This window comes from Tupaia chinensis, unplaced genomic scaffold (genome assembly GCF_000334495.1).
Source record: "Tupaia chinensis unplaced genomic scaffold, TupChi_1.0 Scaffold000115_1, whole genome shotgun sequence".
NCBI classification, from domain to species: Eukaryota; Metazoa; Chordata; class Mammalia; order Scandentia; family Tupaiidae; genus Tupaia; species Tupaia belangeri.
The window spans coordinates 1,662,149-1,681,478 of NW_006159579.1; the positions used below are offsets into that span (position 1 = coordinate 1,662,149).

General features: G+C 41.4%; 2 protein-coding genes across 4 annotated transcripts in view; one reads left to right on the top strand and one right to left on the bottom strand.

Annotated features, from left to right (window-relative positions):
- The window catches only part of ITCH (itchy E3 ubiquitin protein ligase), a 196,019-nt gene that overhangs the window by 42,890 nt on the left and 133,799 nt on the right, over positions 1-19,330 (top strand). For all 3 annotated transcript variants that reach the window (XM_027770142.1, XM_027770143.1, XM_006144022.3), the window contains one exon: positions 3,459-3,535. The gene's annotated coding sequence lies outside the window, so the exon portion shown is untranslated. The remainder of the gene's footprint in view (positions 1-3,458; positions 3,536-19,330) is intronic.
- The window catches only part of LOC102480071 (cytochrome b-c1 complex subunit Rieske, mitochondrial), a 29,087-nt gene that overhangs the window by 2,914 nt on the left and 6,843 nt on the right, over positions 1-19,330 (bottom strand). The window contains 4 exon segments of the mRNA XM_027770190.1: positions 10,102-10,290; positions 12,484-12,536; positions 16,206-16,325; positions 16,328-17,013. Of these exon segments, the coding sequence (XP_027625991.1) occupies positions 10,102-10,290; positions 12,484-12,536; positions 16,206-16,325; positions 16,328-17,013 (1,048 nt within the window).

Here is a 19,330-nt window from a genome sequence, read left to right on the forward strand (position 1 = left end):
AGGAAATATCTTAATGTTGTGTGTAAATGCAGAGGATTGTGGAAGAAAAGGGATTCGGAGAGCAAGAGTAGGACATGAAGCCAGAAAGGCAAAATGATGAAACTGTATGAAAAGTTCTGAAAATTTTTAATTTTATGTTTAGAAATAGACACAGATTTTTAGATAGGCAGGTGATGTGAATTACATGTGTGTTTTAGATTATTCTGTGAAGAGAATGAAAGAATTGAAGAGTGGCTTTTGCAAAAGTCTGAGAAGTGACAAAGCCCTCTGACCTTGGAGGTAGGCTGTGCACATGGTCAAAGGGTTGGATTTAGCTCTTTACTAGTGTAGTATCATTGCTATACTTTTGGATGAGAACTTTTTTTTTTTTTTAGAGGTTTTTAGCTATAGGGTGTGTGCGCTCGCCAGAAAGACAGAGACAGACAGAGAGACAGAAGCGAGAAATCCCCCCGATGGCAATTCCTTATCCTCCATTCTCCTCAGGATCTTGGGCATGCACGCACATGCGCCTGGCGTGAGTTTAAGGCACCGGATCCAGGACTCCAACCCCGGTCGACTACATGGGAATCCAGCGACATAGCCATTACGCTAACTGCTGGTCCCTGAATGAGAACTTTTAAAGGGATATTCTAGGTAAAGGGTTCCTTTTCTCATAAAAGAATCCATTAGAAAGTCTGAATAATATTGCCAGGTTACATATGTTAATAGTACCATAATGAATTATTCATTAGCATTTAAAAAAAATTAGAACCAGATCAGGTGCAGTTTTGAGGGGATACTTCCCAACCTAATGTTGATTTAGGTTATTGCAAGTGTTTTCCTTCCAGTTTACAGAAATGAAATATTTGAATTTGCCACTAGTTCATAGTAGCAAATATTGTTTGATAAGCTCAACTGTAGTTGGAAGTAGCTTGTGAAAGTATTGTATTTAGAAGGATTCTTATTGTTATGAGCTCTCTGGGTGTATTATTTATTAGTGATCCCTCCTGTGGCAAATTATTTAGTGGGTGATATATGTATGTACCAGGTATGTACTATTCCTAGACTAGTCCAACCTACTGTCTTTTTTTTTGTTTTTGTTTTTTTTAAGTAGTGTGTTAAATAGTTTATCTGAAAAGTTGAAAGTCATAGCTTAGAACCTATGCCGGGGCCGGTACCAGCAGTTAGCGTAATGGCTATGTCGCTGGACTCCCATGTAGCTGACTGCAGTTTGCATCCCGGACCTGGTGGCTTAAAACTCACGCCGGGCACGTGTGCGTGTGTGCCCAAGATCTTGAGAGGAGAGGAGAATGGAGGAGAAGGGATTGCAGTGTGGCCATCTCCCCTGGAGGGTGATTTCTCGCTTTCTCTCTGTCTCTCCTGTCTGGCGAGCGCATGTGCCCTATAGCAAAAACCTCTCCAAAAAAAATTAATTAATTAAAAAAAAAACATTAAAAAAAAGAGAACTTATGCCGAAAAACCTCTCCAAAAAAAATAAATTAATTAAAAAAAAACATTAAAAAAAAGAGAACTTATGCCGGGGCCAACAGGTGCTGTGGTGGTTGAGATGGTGGACTCTGAGATGGCCAATTGTGCTTTGAGTCGTGGACCTGGAGATTTCTTTCTCACTTTCCCTCTCTTTCTCTCTCTCTCGCTGGTTAAATAATTAAAAATTAATAATAATAAAATAAAATAAATAATAAAAAAACCCCTAGTGTTTAGGTGTTGCACCTCTGATGTTTTCCATTTTATCAAGATGACTGTATGCTACTAAAGAATTTCCAGTATTTAACAAGAAAAAAAAATATTTTTAAACAGTGCTGCTTAACTGTTTAGGCAAGAGTTTAACACACAACTCTAGTCGAGAATTGAGTTTCATTGTATTCATTCTGGCTTGAGAAATTTGTGTTACTACTGATAGGAAATAGTCACCTGTCTTATTCATCCTCACATGCCTTTTCTTTTTCCTTATTATCTCAATTTTGAGTTTTGGTAATTGGTTTTCTTTACATGAATTAAGGCTAAATTATGTAAAATCTTATTATTTATTTATTTATTTTTAGGTTTTTGCCATAGGGCACTTATGGTCCCTAGTAAGAGAGAGAGAGGGAAAAAGTGAGAAACCAACCCCCAGAATGGATGGCCTTACAGCAATCCCTTTTCTAGTCTTCTCTTGGAATTTGTGTGATTTTCTTTTTTTTTTTGGAGAGGTTTTTGCTATAGGGCGCGTGTGCTCGTCAGACAGACAGAGAGACAGAGGGACAGAAAGCGAGAAATCACCCCCCAGGGGGGATGGCCACGCCGCAATCCCTTCTCCTCCATTCTCCTCTCAGGATCTTGGGCACGCACGCACACGCGCCTGGTGTGAGTTAAAGCCACCAGGTCCGGGACTTGAACCGCGGTCGACTACGTGGGAGTCCAGTGACATAGCCATTATGCTAACTGCTGGTCCCAAAATATGTGTGATTTTCAATCTACTGGGCCTGGAACTGGAACCTTAGTTGGCTGTGTGTGAGTCTAAAACCTAACCACTTGCTTGGCTCTCTCTCTTTCTTTCTTTCTTTTTTTTTTTCCTTTTCTTTCTATTTTTATAGTGTTAAGCCAAATTCTGGACTTAGAAGCACTCAGTAAAGACCTGTCGATGGACCAGCAGTTAGCATAATGGCTATGTCGCTGGACTCCCATGTTGTCGACTGCGGTTCGCATCCCGGACCCAGTGGCTTAAAAACTCATGCCGGACGCGTGTGCGTGCGTGCCCAAGATCCTGAGAGGAAAATGGAGGAGAAGGGATTGTGGCGTGGCCATCCCCCCGGGGGGGGTGATTTCTTGCTTTCTATCTCTCTGTCTCTGTCTGGTGAGCGCATGCGCCTAAAACAAAACCTCCCCAAAAAAAAAAAAAAAGACATGCTGATTTTGTGGCTGTAAATGATATTGGTCAATATAAATTAGCAAGGAGGTTCACAGAATTGCAGCATTCTCTGGTTGGAAGGTTGGCTCTCATTTAAAAAGGTTAGGTTGGAAAGTATCCCTATAATGAGAAATATAACCTGAAGCAATTTCTGCCTCTATCCTCCTCCAGTCTAGCAGTGCACTGTCCTTGGAAAACTGCTGCCAGCTCAGTTCTTTTCCTTCTTTTCAGAACTGACTATATCCAGATCCTGGGAGTGCTTTTTCTTTCTCTTTCTCTAGAAGCCTTCAAGTTGCAGGGACTGCCCTTGAGGTAACCCTTATAGGCAGAGTATATGTTGATATGGCCATCCTCAATTTGCCAGATGGCTGTTATACTCAGGCGAGTATTACCCCATATTACATATGAGCCATTTCCCTCCTAACTTGCCCCCTTATCCTGTTTGCCCCATCAAAAATTAGCCAGTGAAATTTTTTTAAAGACTTTATATGTCAAATACCTAAGGTCATTGTACATCTGATGTGTTTAGTCATAGGAGTAATGTGTTAATGGACTTCCCTTCCTCTTTCAGGTAACATGCATTTCACAGTGGCCTTCTGGAGACAACGCCTTAACCCTAAGAAGTGACTCAAATAGTGAGAACTTCAGGTATGGTGACATTCCTGTGAGATAAATTTGGGGGCTGGAATGGTGCAGAAGGCTAGACTTGGTCATCTGAGCACTGTGAGGAGAGAGGAGTGTTGATGCTGACTCCATCAGTTGATTGACTTGGATATGAAATCCAAAGCCTCCTCTCGAAGGATTAGCCTATGAGCTACACTGTCCATTTAATTTAGGTCCTCTGACTTTTCTGTTTTTATAACTCCCTTACACACACATAAGATTTCCACTTGTGCCGTTTCATGAACATTTATCTCTTTACCTGTCCAGACATATGTATATGTGTGGTTAAGTGGAGGAATTAAAAAGACAACATTTGGTAAAGTAAAAAAAAAATAGAGGACTTGAAAAGAGAAGATCTGGTTTCTGATTTGATTTTGTAACTGACAAGCTGTGTGACTTTTGGCAAGTTACTTAATTTTGCCAAGACTCATTTGAGTTATCTGTAAAATAAATGTATTGATTCCTGCCTACTTCCTTGGCATTGTTGTGAGGAGCAAATAAATTAATGCATATTAAGTCTTTAGAAAAGAAAATGACTTTACAGCTTAAGACAGAAGTAAGATCAAGATGGGAGAAAATGGCAAAAATGTTGTGAAGGAAAACATGAGGACAAGAAGACATTCCTTTTAAAAGGTCAGGGGAAGGACCAGCAGGTGGCCTGGTGGTTCAGGCACTGGATGACACCCTCATGGCTAACCCCAGTTTGAGTCCCAGACCCATCAGCATGCAAATCACTCTGGGCATGTGCAGGTTTATGTGTGTACCCAAAATCCCAAGAGAATAGAGGAGAAGGGATTGAGGTGTGGCTATCTCCCCTGGTGGGTGATTTCTTATTTTCCTCTCTCTGGGAAGTGCATATGTCCCATAGGAAAAAACCTAAAAAATAAAATAAAAAGGGGGAGGTAGGGACCAGCGTAATGGCTATGTCACTGGACTCCTAGGTAGTCGACCGCAGTTCAAGTCCTGGACCCGGTGGCTTAAACTCACGCTGGGCGCGTGTGCGTGCGTGCCTAAGATCCCAAGAGGAGAATGGAGGAGAAGGGATTGCGGCATGGCCATCTCCCCTGGGGGGTGATTTCTCGCTTTCTATCTCTCTGTCTCTCTCTGTTTTTCTGGTGAGCGCACGTGCCCTATACCGAAAACCTCTCAAAAAAGAAAAAAAAAGGGAGAGGTATGGGAGAGAAAAGGAAGACTGTAGGATAAGGAAAAGTAAAGCTTAAATTCATGCAGTAAGAGAATAGGGAGTGACGAAGTAGAGCATAGAACTGCTAGGTTAGTGGAATAGGAAGAGAGTGGCCAAATAGAACTACCATATGATCCAGCAATGCCACTTCTGGGTATATAGCCAAAACAAAAAAAATCATTGTTATATCTTAAATACCTACCTACACTCCCATGTTGGTTGGAGCTTTGTACACAAAAGCCAGGATAGTAAAATAGTCTTAACTGGTATATATGTTTAATGGAATATTACTCGGCCTTTAAAAAAACAAATTGGGACCAGTTAGCATAATGGCTATGTCCCTGGACTCCCATGTAGTTGACCACGGTTCGAGTCCCAGACCCGGTGGCTTAAACTCATGCTGGGTGCGTTTGCGTGTGTGCCCAAGATCCCGAGAGGAGAATGGAGAAGGGATTGCAGTGTGGCTATCCCCCCTGGGGGATGATTTCTTGCTTTCTGTCTCTCTGTCTTTCTGGTGAGTGCACATGCCCATAGCAAAAACCTCTCCAAAAAAAAAAGGAAATTGTGTTAGTTTCAATAACTTAAAGAGTACAGTGATGGATATGTTAATTAGCTTGATTATGTCATATTTCATATTGTCTGTGTATATCAAAATATGTTGTATTTCTTGAATATATACATTAAACAGTTTATTTCATGAGAGACGGAGATAGGTACTCTTGGCAGGATCTTACCACAGCCAGCCAGCCAACCAGTCAGCCAAACAGTATTGCACAGTGTGTATTCAGATTCACCTGGGATCTAAATGCAGGCCTCCCTTATGGCTACAGACATCCCCCCACACCTGTACCTGTATAGCTGGGCCCAATTTTTATATGTCAGTTATACTTCAGTAAAGCCGGAAAAAAAGAAACTTAAAAGGAAGAGAGTAATCTCTCACTTGCCTAGCCCTGATCTTGAGACTTAGTTGTAATTGTCATTACCACTTCCCTCACACAAATGTCCCATTCACACTTAGGTTCTTGTCTCTGCTGTAAACATTAATGTTTATTATTCATTCACTTGTGCAACCTTTGTGTTAAGTTTGTACTGTTGTTAACTAATTGCCTTATAAACAGTTGAGGCCAAGGCTGTTAATTTGCACATTGTGTCTTGTTGGTTATAATCAAATGTGTGCTTAACCTGTTTTTTTGATAATTACAGTGAGAAGGAAGGTGGTAGTGGGATGATTTCTGAGAGATACTATTGATAGAGAGGAAGTGGATAAGAGGGAAAGTAGATGAATGAGATGGTAAGAAATCTCAGAAGACAACAGGAGAGGGAACCAGCAGTTAGCGTAATGGCTATGTCGCTGGACTCCCATAGTCGACCACAGTTCGAGTCCCGGACCCGGTGGCTTAAAACTCACGCTGGGCGCGTGTGCGTGCGTGCCCAAGATCCCGAGAGGAGAATGGAGGAGAACGGATTGCGGCGTGACCATCCCCCCTGAGGGGTGATTTCTCGCTCTCTGTCTCTCTGTCTCTCTCTGTCTGTCTGGCGAGCGCACACACCCTATAGCGAAAACCTGTCCAAAAAAAAAAGAAAGACAACAGGAGAGACATGACAATGAGAAATATGTAGAACAAAAGACGTGAAGGAGGTGGTAATATTTGTAATAAAGGAACCTAGGCATCTTTCATTTCTTTAATGATGATAGAATACCTCACAAAAGTTAAGTGCTGGAAAAGATAATATCCTCTATGTCAGATATTTAAAAAATATTTTTCAAAGTATCCTTTTCATCTTGAGCTCACAGAGCAGTTCTTTGTGGAAAAATACCTGGGCCAACATCTTAAAACACCTAGGATCTAGGTTGGATGTAGATTGTCCCTTAAATTCTGTGATTTGGGGCAATTCACTTAAATCTCTTTGGGCCTTATTTCTTTACTTGTGTATTGAATGTTTTGAATATTCTATGATTATATTTTCTGCTTCATGTGCTGACTCACTAATTTTTGTTGATTTCACAATATAGGACTGGTAACAAATTTCTCATAGTAAGACTTCCTTTTTTATTTTTTTTCGGAGATTTTTGCTAAAGGTGCTTGTACTCACCAGAGAGACAGAGAAAGCCAAGAGACAGAGAGACAGAGAGCGAGAAATCACCCCCAGGAGGATGGTCATGCCTCAATCCCTTCTCCTCCATGCTCCTCTTGGGATTTTGGGCACATATGCACATGTACCCAGCATAAGTTTAAGCTACCAGGTCTGGGACTTCAACTGCAGTTGACTACTACTGCGGAAGTCTAGTGATGTAACCATTACTCCATCTGGTGATCCCTTTCATAGTAAGACTTCCTAATAGCCAGTACTTTATAAATGAGAAACCATGTTATTTTAAGTTCTACTTTAAACATTGGCACAGAGACATGTAGGAAACCTAAGTATAAAGATGTTAAGCTTGTATATTCAATAAGCATTTATTGAGCCACTGTTGTGCTAGGTCCCAAGGGATACTCAGATATACACTGCTACTTCAAGGACTTTGTGTTTTTTGTTTTAGTCATTTTTTCCATAGGGTGAGAGACAGAGAGGAAAGTGAGAAATCATACCCTGGGGGATGACCATGCCACAATACCCTCTCTTCTATTTTCCTCTTGGGATTCTGGGCACATATGCACCCACACACAGCATATTTCTCAAGCTGTCAGGTTGGGACTCAAGCAGCAGAGTCAGTTATATGGGATCCAACTGCCTTAACCACTACACCATCTGCTGGCCCTGACTTTTTTTTTTAATCAGGGAAGCAAACTTGCTCACCAGTGATTATTGTGAAAAGCAAAATGTTAAATGCTATAATAAGGACTGTATTACATTGCAATTTAAGATACTACATTCAGGGGCCAGCAGGTAGAGTGGTGGGTAAGGGGCTAGACTCCCATGTGGCTGACCTTGATTTGAGTCCTGCATCTGGCAGCTTGCTTGCTCACTTTCTCTCACGTTCTCGCTCTCACTTTGTCCCTCTCTGGTCAAATTAAAATAAATAAATAGATTTTTTTTTTTTTTTGGAGAGATTTTCGCTATAGGGCACGTGCGCTCGCCAGACAGAGAGAGAGAGAGAAAGTGAGAAAGCAGGCCGCCAGGTCCAGGACTTGAACCATGGTCTGCCATGCGGGAGTCTAGTACCCTTAACCACCATGCCACCTGCCGGCCCCAATAAATAATTCTTAGAAAAAAGGTACTTACCTTCAGATTTCTTTTCTTTTTTTTTTTTTTTTTGGAGAGATTTTCGCTATAGGGCACGTGCGCTCGCCAGACAGAGAGACATTAGAGACAGAAAGCGAGAAATCACCCCCCAGGGGGGATGGTCACAGCGCAATCCCTTCTCCTCCATTCTCCTCTCGGGATCTTGGGCACGCACGCACACGTGCCCGGCGTGAGTTTTAAGCCACCGGGTCCGGGACGTGAACCGCGGTCAACTACGTGGGAGTCCAGCGACATAGCCATTATGCTAACTGCTGGTTCCCAGATTTCTTGATTTCTTTAACATAATTGAATATATCCTAAGTGCTTCTCTGTACTAGGCATTGCAGGGACTCATGACAAAAAGGCAGTCTTTGCTATCACGATACTCAGTTTTTTTTTTTCTCATATATCCTTCTACCCCAGGAAAGAGAAGAATTTTTGTACTATAGTATACAAATACATAGGATAAGAATGCTTCTGCATATTGAGCTTATCTCACTCTAGAAATTTACTTGATGAGAAAATGCATACTATTTTACTGGATACTACAACCTTTTCTTTGGCAGAGACAGAGAACACTTTTTTTTTCTTTTTTTTTTTTTTTTTGGAGAGGTTTTTGCTATAGGTCATGTGCACCCTCCAGAAAGATAGAGACAGACAGAGAGACAGAAATCCCAGGGGGATGGCAATTGCCACACTGCAATCCCTTCCCCTCCGCTTTCTTTTTCGGATCTTGGGCTCACACACACCTGGCATAATTTCTTTCTTTTTTTTTTTTTTTTAAATAATTATTTATTTAATTTTATTTATTCATTCATTTATTTTAATTAGACCAGAGAGAGAGAGAGGGAAAGTGAGAAAGCAAGCCACCAGGTCCAGTACTCGAACCACAGTCGGCCATGTGGGAGTGCCCGGTGCCTTAACCACCATGCCACCTGCTGATCCCCCACACCTGGCATAATTTCTAAGTCACTGGGTACAGAGCTCGAATCATACCGTTGGCCATGTGGGATCTGATGCCTTAACCTCCGAGCTACCTGCTGACCCTGGGAGAGAATACTATTTTATTTTTTATTTTATTTTATTTTTTCGAACTTGCTATAGGGTACCTAACACTCACCAGAGAAAGACAGAAAACACTCTCTAGTGGAAATAGTCTTGCTGCAATCCCTTCTCCATTCTCCTCTTGGGATATGGGGCACGTACACACATGCATCTGGGGTGTTTTTCAAGCTGCGAGGTCCAACTGCACTTTCAGCCATATGGGATCCATCCAGCCACCACATCACCTGGCTAGCCTTCACTTCTTTTATTTTTTAAAAGAATTCATTGACATTTGCCAGAGGGTACGTGAACTTGCCAGAGAGAATGAGAGAGGCAGAGAGAGAGGGAGAAAGCTCCAATGGTTCACGGTCACGTCACAATCCCTTCTCTTTCTTTTTGTCATTCTGTCAGGATTTTGGTCAGGCATACATGCATGTGACCCAGTGTGTTTCTTAACCTCTGGGACTTGAATTTGAATCACATGGTCAGCCATGTAGTGTCCAGCAAGTTCTTTAACCATCAGGCCATGGAGCCGGCCCAGAAAATACTTTTATTTTTTAAAATTTTACCAGAGGGATTACCAGTTAGTGTAATGGCTATGTCGTCGTACTCCCACGTAGTCGACCACAGTTCGAGTTCCGGACCCGGCGGCTTAAATTCACGCTGGGAGTGTGTGCATGCGTGCCCAAGATCCTGAGAGGAAAATGGAGGAGAAGGGATTGCGGCGTGGCCATCCCCTCTGGGGGGTGATTTCTCGCTTTCTCTCTTTGTCTCTGTCTGTCTGGTGAGCGCATGCACCCTATAGCAAAAACCTCTCCAAAAAAAAAAAAAAATTTTACCAGAGGGTGGGTGTACCCGCTGGAGAGAGTTGGGAAAGAGGGTAAGGGTGGTGGCAATGGTGAGAAAGCACCCCACAGTGAGGTGTGGTAATGTCACATCTATTCTCTCCATTGGGATTTTGGCAATGTACACATGCATGCCCGGTATGTTTTTGCAGCTGCTGGATCTGGAATTTAAACCTCACCATCAACCATGTGGGTTCCAACACCCTTTATCACTAGGCCATGGGACTAGCCCAACTTGGTTAACTTCTTCGTACCTTAGTTTTTTCATCTATAAACTGGGAATAGTAGTAGCGTATGTCCATAAGGATAATTATTTCTGCCTGAACAAGACTGGGCTTGCAGTAAGCAAAACGTTTGTTGTTATTGTTATCATCATCATTATCGCCAACCTTGTCTTTCCTAAAATTATCATCTAAGTTCATGAATTCATTCTGTGAGCTTATCTATGGTGAGCATTATAAATTCAAATGCCTGCAAGGGCTAAGTCAACATTTAAGTCAGTAATGATAGATCAGATTGGGACTTAAAAGTAAGCTAGAGAATTCATGTCCCACCAATCCACCAATTCCTCCAAGCAGGCAACTGTTTAAGCAGCTTTGGTTTCCTGTTTTTTTTTTTTTTTTTTTTTTTTTTTAAATCATTATTTTTTTTTTTTTATCCACCTACCCATCCCCTCCAAGCAGGCAACTGTTTAAGCAGCTTTGGTTTCCTGTTTTTTTTTTTTTTTTTAAATCATTATATTTTTTTATCTATCTATCTACCCATCCATTCATCCATCACTCAAACTATGGTCAAGGCATGTAAGAGTTCATCGCCCTTAACCATCACGCCACCTGTTGGCCCGTTTTTGTTTTTTTTTCCCCCAGGGAGACCGAGAGAACACTCCTCATAGAATGTGTTCACACTGCAAGCCACTTCTCTATTCTGTCAGGATACTGGACATTCATTCACAGGTGCTTGGTGTGTTTTTCAAGGTGCCTGGGCCAGAATTGGAGCTGTAGTCGACCATGTGGGATCTGACCTTGTAGGATCTGTGGTCTATGCACAGCACCTTAACCGTTGGGCTGGTTCCCCCTCCCCCTTTTAATTGAAGTAAAATTTGGTTGGACCTCAAAAAGCATGTGAGGTTATGTGTGTGTGATTTAGCTATTCCACTGTATATATATATACACACACACACACACATATTTCAAAATATGCTCTACAGGGAACCAGCAGTTAGCGTAATGGCTATGTCGCTGGACTCCCATGTCATCGACCGCGGTTCGTGTCCCGGGCCCGGTGGCTTAAAACTCACACCGGGCGCGTGTGCGTGCATGCCCAAGATCCCGAGAGGAGAATGGGGGAGAAGGGATTGCAGCGTGACCATCCCCCCTGGGGGGTGATTTCTCGCTTTCTGTCTCTCTGTTTCTCTCTGTCTGTCTGGCGAGCGCACGCGCCCTATAGCGAAAACCTCTCCAAAAATATGCTCTACATACATGAATAACATATATCCTTTTTTTTTAGTCAACTAAAAATAAATTTATTATTTAAGGTCTTGGGGGATACACTCACCAAGTATTAGTAATTGAAAATAAAAGTTTTGGGGACCAGCAAATGGCATAATGGTTATGTTGCTGGACTCCCATGTAGTTGATTGCAGTTCAAGTCCTAGACCCAGCGGCCTAAAATCTCACTCCAAGTGTGTGTGTGTACATGCTCACGATCCTGACAGAAGAGTGGAGGAGATGGTATTGCAGCGTGGCCATACCCCCCGGGGATAATTTCTCACTTCTATCTCTCTGATGAATGTACCTGCCCTATAATAAAAATCCCTCTTAAAAACAACAACAACAACAAAAAAGACCAGCAGGTAGCATGGTGGTTAAGGACACTGGATTCCCACATGGCTGACAGCAGTTTGAGTCCCGGACCTGGTGGCATCCTCTCTCTCTCTCTCTTCCTCGCTTATTCTGTCACTCTCTGGTCAAATTAAAAATAAAGTTAAATATAATAATTTAGAGAAAACTGGAAATTAAAAAAAAAAAAAAAGCAGAGAGACTTTAAAAGGTAAAAAAATATATATAAATTGAGGGCCAACAAGTGGCATCATAGTGATAAAGGTACTAGACTATCTCATGACTGACCGTGGTTCCTGGCTTGGACCTGGTGGCTTGCTTTCTCACTTTTCCTTTCTTTCTCTTGCTGTCTCTTAACTGGTGAGTGCACATGCCCTATAGTAGAGTAAAAAATAATAATAAATGAAATTAAATAAATGTAAAATATAAATTGAAGTAAAATCCATGTAACAAAGATTGCTATTTTAAAGTATACAATTCATTTATTAGCTCACTATTTAACTGGGGATTTCAGACTGAGTGAGGCCTAAACATCTTAATTTGTTTTCTTATAAAGAGAAGCTGGAAATCCACATTTTGTAAGGAACCTTTATTTTTAAATGTTGGCAGCTTATGAATTCATAGTATAAACACTGTGGGCCAAACAAATCACCACTGCGGGCAGAATTTGTCTTGTGGGTTGCCGCTTTGCAACCTCTGATCTGGGCCTTGACTTTCTGCAGCATAACCCATGTTCTCTGTATTCTGGGTAGAAAGTCCTTACCCACATCAAGATTTAAAACAATTCAAGAGCAATACCTCAAAGCAGTCTGGTGCTGAATGAGGGCTATGAGGGGTAATTATTAAAGAAGCTAGAAGGAGAGAAGTTACAATGTGACAGGGATTCAGAATGCACAGAAGTACAGAGGCAGGAATGAAATTGAGGTGGTGGTAGTACAGTGAATATAGAATAGTTAGAGTTTAGTTTAAGAGGGTTTGTGGGGGCCTAGTAAGAGGAGAAATTTGGAAAAGTTAAAAAGAGACCAGCCTCTTACTTTGGAATGACCTTGAGACCTATTGACTGATAGGATGAAATGGTATTTTATAAATATTTATTTGGCAGTATTTTTGTTTTATTTCTTTGTTTTGGCAGAGGATGTGTGCACTGGCTAGGTAGCAAGGGGGAGAATGCACTCCCCAAGTGGAGCATGGTCACTCTGCAATCCTTTCTCCTCCAGCTCTTCATCCTGTTGGGATTTGGGGTGTACATGTACCTGATGTGTCTTTTAAGCCGCTGGAGGCTGGGATTCGAGCCTCTTGGTTTATTTGTGTGTGCAGGTACTAGACTAGGCTAAGGAGATGGGAATGAAAAGAAAGGAACAACAAAAGCTTGTATAAGAGACAAAGGCTTGCAGTAAAGAGGGCCAGTTTGAAAACTTTTTTTCCTTTTCACTACTTTGTGAAAACTGGGATTTGTGAAGATAGCACTATGTATGGGCTATCCCTCTTTTTATGTTGTGGATCTTCTTTACTCAGCCCCAGCACTCCTTAAAGATGGCTTACTTTCATGTATATGTATGTGTGTATATATATAAAATATATATAATGCTTGAAGGCACTTGTGCTTGCTAGAGAGAGGTCACCCCCCCTTCTCTCTCTGTCTCTCTGTGGTAAAATGATAAATAAATGATAACAAATGAAATTGGGACTAACAGGTGATGTGGTGGTTAAGGGTGCTGAACTCCCACATGGCCCACCATGGTTCAAGTCCTGGACCTGGCAGCTTGCTTTCTCATTTTCTCTCTCTCTCTGGTAAAATTTAAATAAGTAAATAAGTAAAGTTAAAAATAAAATAATTCTTTGAAAAAACAAATAAAATTAAGTAAAATAAGTCTTTAAAAAACATTCTAACAAGTAAGCCAAATAATGTATTAGATAAAATCAATTGTTAGGAATATCTGAGCTCTAGCAATATTTTTCTTTTTTTTTTCTTCTTTCTTTTTTTGGAGAGGTTTTTGCTATAGGGCGTGTGCGCTCACCAGACAGAGAGACAGAAAGCGAGAAATCACCCCCCAAGGGGGATGGCCATGCTGCAGTCCCTTCTCCATTCTCCTCTCGGGATCTTAGGCATGCACACACACGTGCCCAGCGTGAGTTTAAGCCACTGAGTCCTGGACTTGAACTGCAGTCGACTACATGGGAGTCCAGTGACATAGCCATTAAGCTAACTGCTGGTCCCTCTAGCAATATTTTTCGTGTGGATAAGTAAGACTATTGAATTGAACCTTTAAAAAATTACACGTGAGACCAGCAGATGGCATAATGGTTATGTTGCTGGACTCTCACATAGTTGACGGCAGGTTGAATCCTGAACCTGGCAACTTAAAACTCACACCAGGTGCATGTACATGTGTGCTCGAAATCCTGAGAGGAGAATGGAGGAGAAAGGATTGCAGCATGGCCATCTCCCATGAGGAGTGATTTCTTGCTTGCTTTCTGTCTCTCTTTCTCTGGCTTGTGCATGCACCCTATCGTAAAAATCTCTCTCTCAAAAAAATATTAACACAAAAGTTGCTGCTCTGGTAGAGGTGTAGCAATAGAGTCAAATGAGTGATCATCTAAATGTCATTTAATGAAGAAGTGCATTTATTTTCAAAGTGTGGTTTATCCTTGTTTTTAGAGTTGATTTAAAATTAAAAGGGATTACTTTAAGGTAGTTCATTTAATTATAGTTTTGCTTTGGAAGTAGTAAGGAAAGGAATTGAACATGGGAGAGGGATTAGCTGCATTTGCTTCTGTGAAAAGTCACCAGTAAAAGGGAAATCCCATATTATTTTTTTTTCTGTTATGAGTCTTTGGAGGAAAGATATGAGCAGAAAAAGTTGGTGGAAAATGGAATTTATTATTTATTATTATGTTGGTATAAAAAATTTGAAATTTGTCCTCAGTTTTTTTCATAATATGCATTTTACGTGATTTAAGAAAAAATTTTTTTAGAATTATTTAATTTTGTTCACTATTATTATTTAATTTGACCTGAGAGAGGGAAAGTGAGAAAGCAAACTGCCAGGTCTAGGACTGATACCATGTTTGACCATGTGGGAGTCCAGTGAAACTTTAACCAGTATACCACCTGACAGCCCTGATTTCTATTCTTTCTTTCTTTTTTTTTTTTTTTTTTTTAAGATTTTTGCCATAGGGTGCGTTTGCTCGCTTGGGAGAGACATAAAAAGTAAAAGTGAGAAATCACCCCCCAGGGGAGATGGTCACGCTGCATTTTCTTCTCGGGATTTTGGATGCATGCACATAAAACCCACCATGATTTTCAAGCCACCAGGTCTGGAACTCAAATTGTGGTCAGCCATGTGGGAGCTCAGTGCTTTAACCATCACTCCTGCTGGCTCCCAAAAGTAGTAAATTTAAAAAGTTACAAATGTCCTCCTCACATTAAATAAATAAATAAATAAATTAAATGTGATTTATACTGTTTTTAAAGACCCCGCCCCCAGGGATGGCTGCTGCAGTCCCCTCTCCTCCATTCTCTTCAGATTTTGGACACGCACACACATGCTCAGTGTTTTTCTTTCTTTCTTTCAGTTTTTGCTATAGAGCACTTGCGCTTGCCAGAGAGAGAAAGTGAGAAATCATCCCCACCTCCCAGCAGGGATGGCTGCCACAGTCCCCTTTTCTCCATCCTCCTTTTGGGATTGTGGGTACACAGGCACATGTGCCCAGCGTATTTTCCAAGCTGCCAGGTTCTGGACTCAAGTAGCGCACTTGGCCATGTGAGATCCAGCTGCCTTAACCATCATGTCACCTGACTGGCCCATTGTGCTTGGGGTTCTCAAACCATGGAGCATTAAGAGTCCGACTGCAGTTGGCCATGAGGAATCCAGCTACTTTAACAACCACACCACCATCTGGCCCTGTAGGTCTTAATTAAAATTCTGTATATATTTGAAATGTGCAGAATCTGGTTGCTACTGCTTTTCATTTTCCATAATGTTTCTGATGACATATATTTGCTGTCATCTCTTCTTCCTTTGTTTTTGTCCTCAGAGGCTTTTTATATTCCTTTCTTTAATTTTCCTGGGCTTTTGGGTGGGAATGGAGTATTTTCAGTCTGCCCTGTTAGTTGATTTTACTATATGAATGATATTTTCCTCTCTAAGGGACAAAGAAAATTATGAAGATATCTATCCCAATTATTATTTATTGTGGCAAAACAGACATAACAAATTATGTTTTTTTTTTTTTTCTTGAATACCAGTCTGTAATTTTTAATTAGAATCAGCTATCAGACATTGCACCTTTTAAGTGTATGACTAGCTTAACAATGTTTAACAGTGGCTTGGAAGTATTCAACGTTAAACTCAGTTTAGTTCACATTAATGTTCGCAAATACATTATTGGTAATTACTAAATATTTCAAATCAACCAACTTGAAGTACATAAAGCTGGCTCTCAAATGACTATACTGAAATGACATCAAGACTGAAAGAAGCCTATGCTTTAAGTCCAAGTCTCTAACCAGCAATCACTATTCTCACTGGTAAACTCATGCGAGGGAACTTCAAGGTTGAGAGGCACAGGCCCTTTCCTGATCCTGCCAGATACATCATAGTGTGATCCATGACAAGGGCAGTAATAACCACCAAATCTCCTGCATTTGCAATGGGTACACAACCAAGATGAGTGCAGACACTTACTAGGATAACCCTTTCAGGTTTCTTTACATGTTCTGTATCATACTGTGGATCCCTCAACTGGGACACTTTTACTGCAGCTTCCTATTCAATTTCCTTCTTGGTTCTATGGTGCACAAACAGGGGTTTGCCTCTCCCTTTGAATGCCATGTTTTTGCCTTCTGGAATATTGGACAACTTGATTTTGATCTTCAGCATGGCCAATGCATCAGCAGAAGCGCTCAGGCTGGAAACAAACTGGGAGACAACATACTTGGCAGCATATGTGACACCCACAGTAGTTGCTGCAGTTACCAAATAGGAAAAACCTCTTCTGGCCTCGCTGCTTTCTTTTGAAGACTTTGTACCATCTAAAACTTAAGTGCGCTAGTCAGAGAAGTCAGGCACTTTGATGTCTGTATGGGAATAACGAACAGGAGCAGGGCCCTTGGGGCCTATGGAGACGACCAAAGCTTGACCCACAGCCTGTCCACTCGGCGACTCCCAGCACAGGAAGGCCCCCTTCACATTCTGAACAGGCAGCTCCGGAGAGGCAGGCGCCGTGGCTGCACCAGGGCCGGCAGCGCGCCTGTCAGACGTGGCAGACAGGACAGGTGCTAATGGGCCAGAGTGGATGGCAACTGACAATATGGCGACAACTGTTCTAATTGCCAAGCGGGTCACAGGAACTTTTTTTTTTTAATAAAGGTTTTTTTTTTTTTTTTTGCCTTAGGGTGTGTGTGCTCGCCTGAATAGAGAGAGACAGACAGTGAGAGGGAAAGTGAGAAGTCACCCCCTGGGGAGATGGCCACACTGCAATCCCCTCTCCTCCAGGGATCTTGGGCACACATGCATGCACAAGCACTGGACATGTTTGAAACCAGGAGGTCCAGGACTCAAATCAGTCAGCCATGTGGGAGTCCAGCGATGTAACTGCCATGCCATCTGCTGGCCCCCAAATTTACTGTTTTAAGAACTTTTAAGTTTTCAGTTCAGTGAAATTATCACTTCTTCATTGTATATCCATTACTGTTCTCTCTCCCCAGAACTTTTATCATCTCAAACTGGAGCTCTGTACCCACTAAAAAATAACATTCCTAACGAGAGTTATGTTAAGCAACTTTTATGCTTATTTAACCATTTGTGTATCTTTAGGGAAATATCTATCCAGTCTTTCACAGACTTAAATTTTTTTCTTTGTATTCATGATAGAGCACATATGTATGCACATGAGAGTTTGAGAGAAAGAGAGATGAGCATCAGCCATGAGTTCTGGTCCTGTTGTGATCTTCTTCCTTTAATCTTCCAGTTGTTAGGCCGAGTTAGCATAATCACCGCCATGTTAGGGAATGCTGGGGAAGTTAGCTTAATCACTACCCTGTTGAGTCTTCAGGGACGGAGCCCACTTTGTTAGGGCCTCAAGGACGGGAACCAGGAGTCTGGGAACTCTCAGATAAGTGGAAAACGGGAGGGCCCAGCACCTCCGAGGCAAGGTCATCCAAATCCTTAGCTGAGAGCCCTTATCTAGACCTAAGCAGGTGGTGAAAGCTGGACCCTCGCGTCTCATACCCCCCTTCCTTTGTGTGTTACAGTCTAGAAAACATCCTAAACTATAAAAAATCCCTTTACCTTAGGCTCGGGGTCCTTGTGAAGGCCCGCTGCAACGGGCTGAAACTTGGACCCCAGCTAGCTGGAAAAATAAAAGCCTCTTTTGCAGTTGCATTGTCGCTGTCTTTTCTGTGTCTCCATCAGTTAAACCGATCTCTAGACCCTTACACAGTCTGTTGCGTCTTAGGCACTTGTGCTGGTGACAGGCTTGTTCCAGCTGAGCAGACTGTTATTTGAACTGCAGTCACCAGTGGTTTCTGGCTTCTTTTGTGCAGTGCCTTACTTCCATGCTATGAAGCTAGTCCCCTTTGCAGATATTTCTCAATTGGGTTGTTTTGTAGGCTGCTGCCTGTATTTTTCCTGCTTCTTTTATTCCTCTTCCTTTCCTGTTGACAAAGCAACTAGAAACATTTTATCTAGTATATGGTTCCTCAGTAAATTTTTTGTGGTAGAATGTTTAAAGTAATGCTTTCTATAAAGGGGAAGGTAGATTGAGAGCAGGACCTCCATTCATTTGTATCTAATTTGTATTTCTCTATTTCCTTTAACCACTTACCCACTTGGGTAAACATTTATATGAATGATTAAGCTTTTATGCAAATAAGCTTTGTGTCATTTAAATTCCATTTTAGATAAGGAAAATGTAGATCTTGTTGAAAGAAATATGATTCTTCTCTTAGAGGACCTGCTGTTTGCCTAAGAAAATACTAGTCAGCCTGAGATCCTCAGACAAGGATTTTCCCCTTTGTAATCCTAAAGGGGAAAAATAACGGTCTTAATCATTTCATTGATTTACCTCTTAACTAGATTTCATTGTGTGATGATTTGGAATTTCTTATTTTAGACTGTGTTGTTTTTGAGGGTGTGTGTGTGTATGTGTGTGTGTGTGTGTGTGTGTGTGTGTGTGTGTGTGTGTGTGTGTGTGTGTGTGTGTGTGTGTGTGTGTGTGTGTGTGTGTGTGTGTGTGTGTGTGTGTGTGTGTGTGTGTGTGTGTGTGTGTGTGTGTGCGTGTGTGTGTTTGTCAAGCAAGAAGTTGGGATTGAACCTAGTCACAATATGTATTTTAGTAATTATGAAAAGGACCAAACTGAATAGGTTCAAGTACAGTAGTCACATAAGTGTTTTTTGTGTGTTTGCTTCCTTCTTACCTTTTCAATTCCTTTAGGGAAACTCTAGCACTGATTAGTCAATCAGAGCCAGATTGTTGTTTGTGTAATGGTTAATTCTGAAAGATGAAGAATTAGAAGTTCCTAATTATTTTTTATTGTGAGAAAGATGTTTGAGAGAATGGGGGAAGAAATTTCCTCTTAGAATCTTGGGTACATCCCTTCCAACTCTTTCCTTATTGCCAGAAGGATGACTGTCTCTTGGAA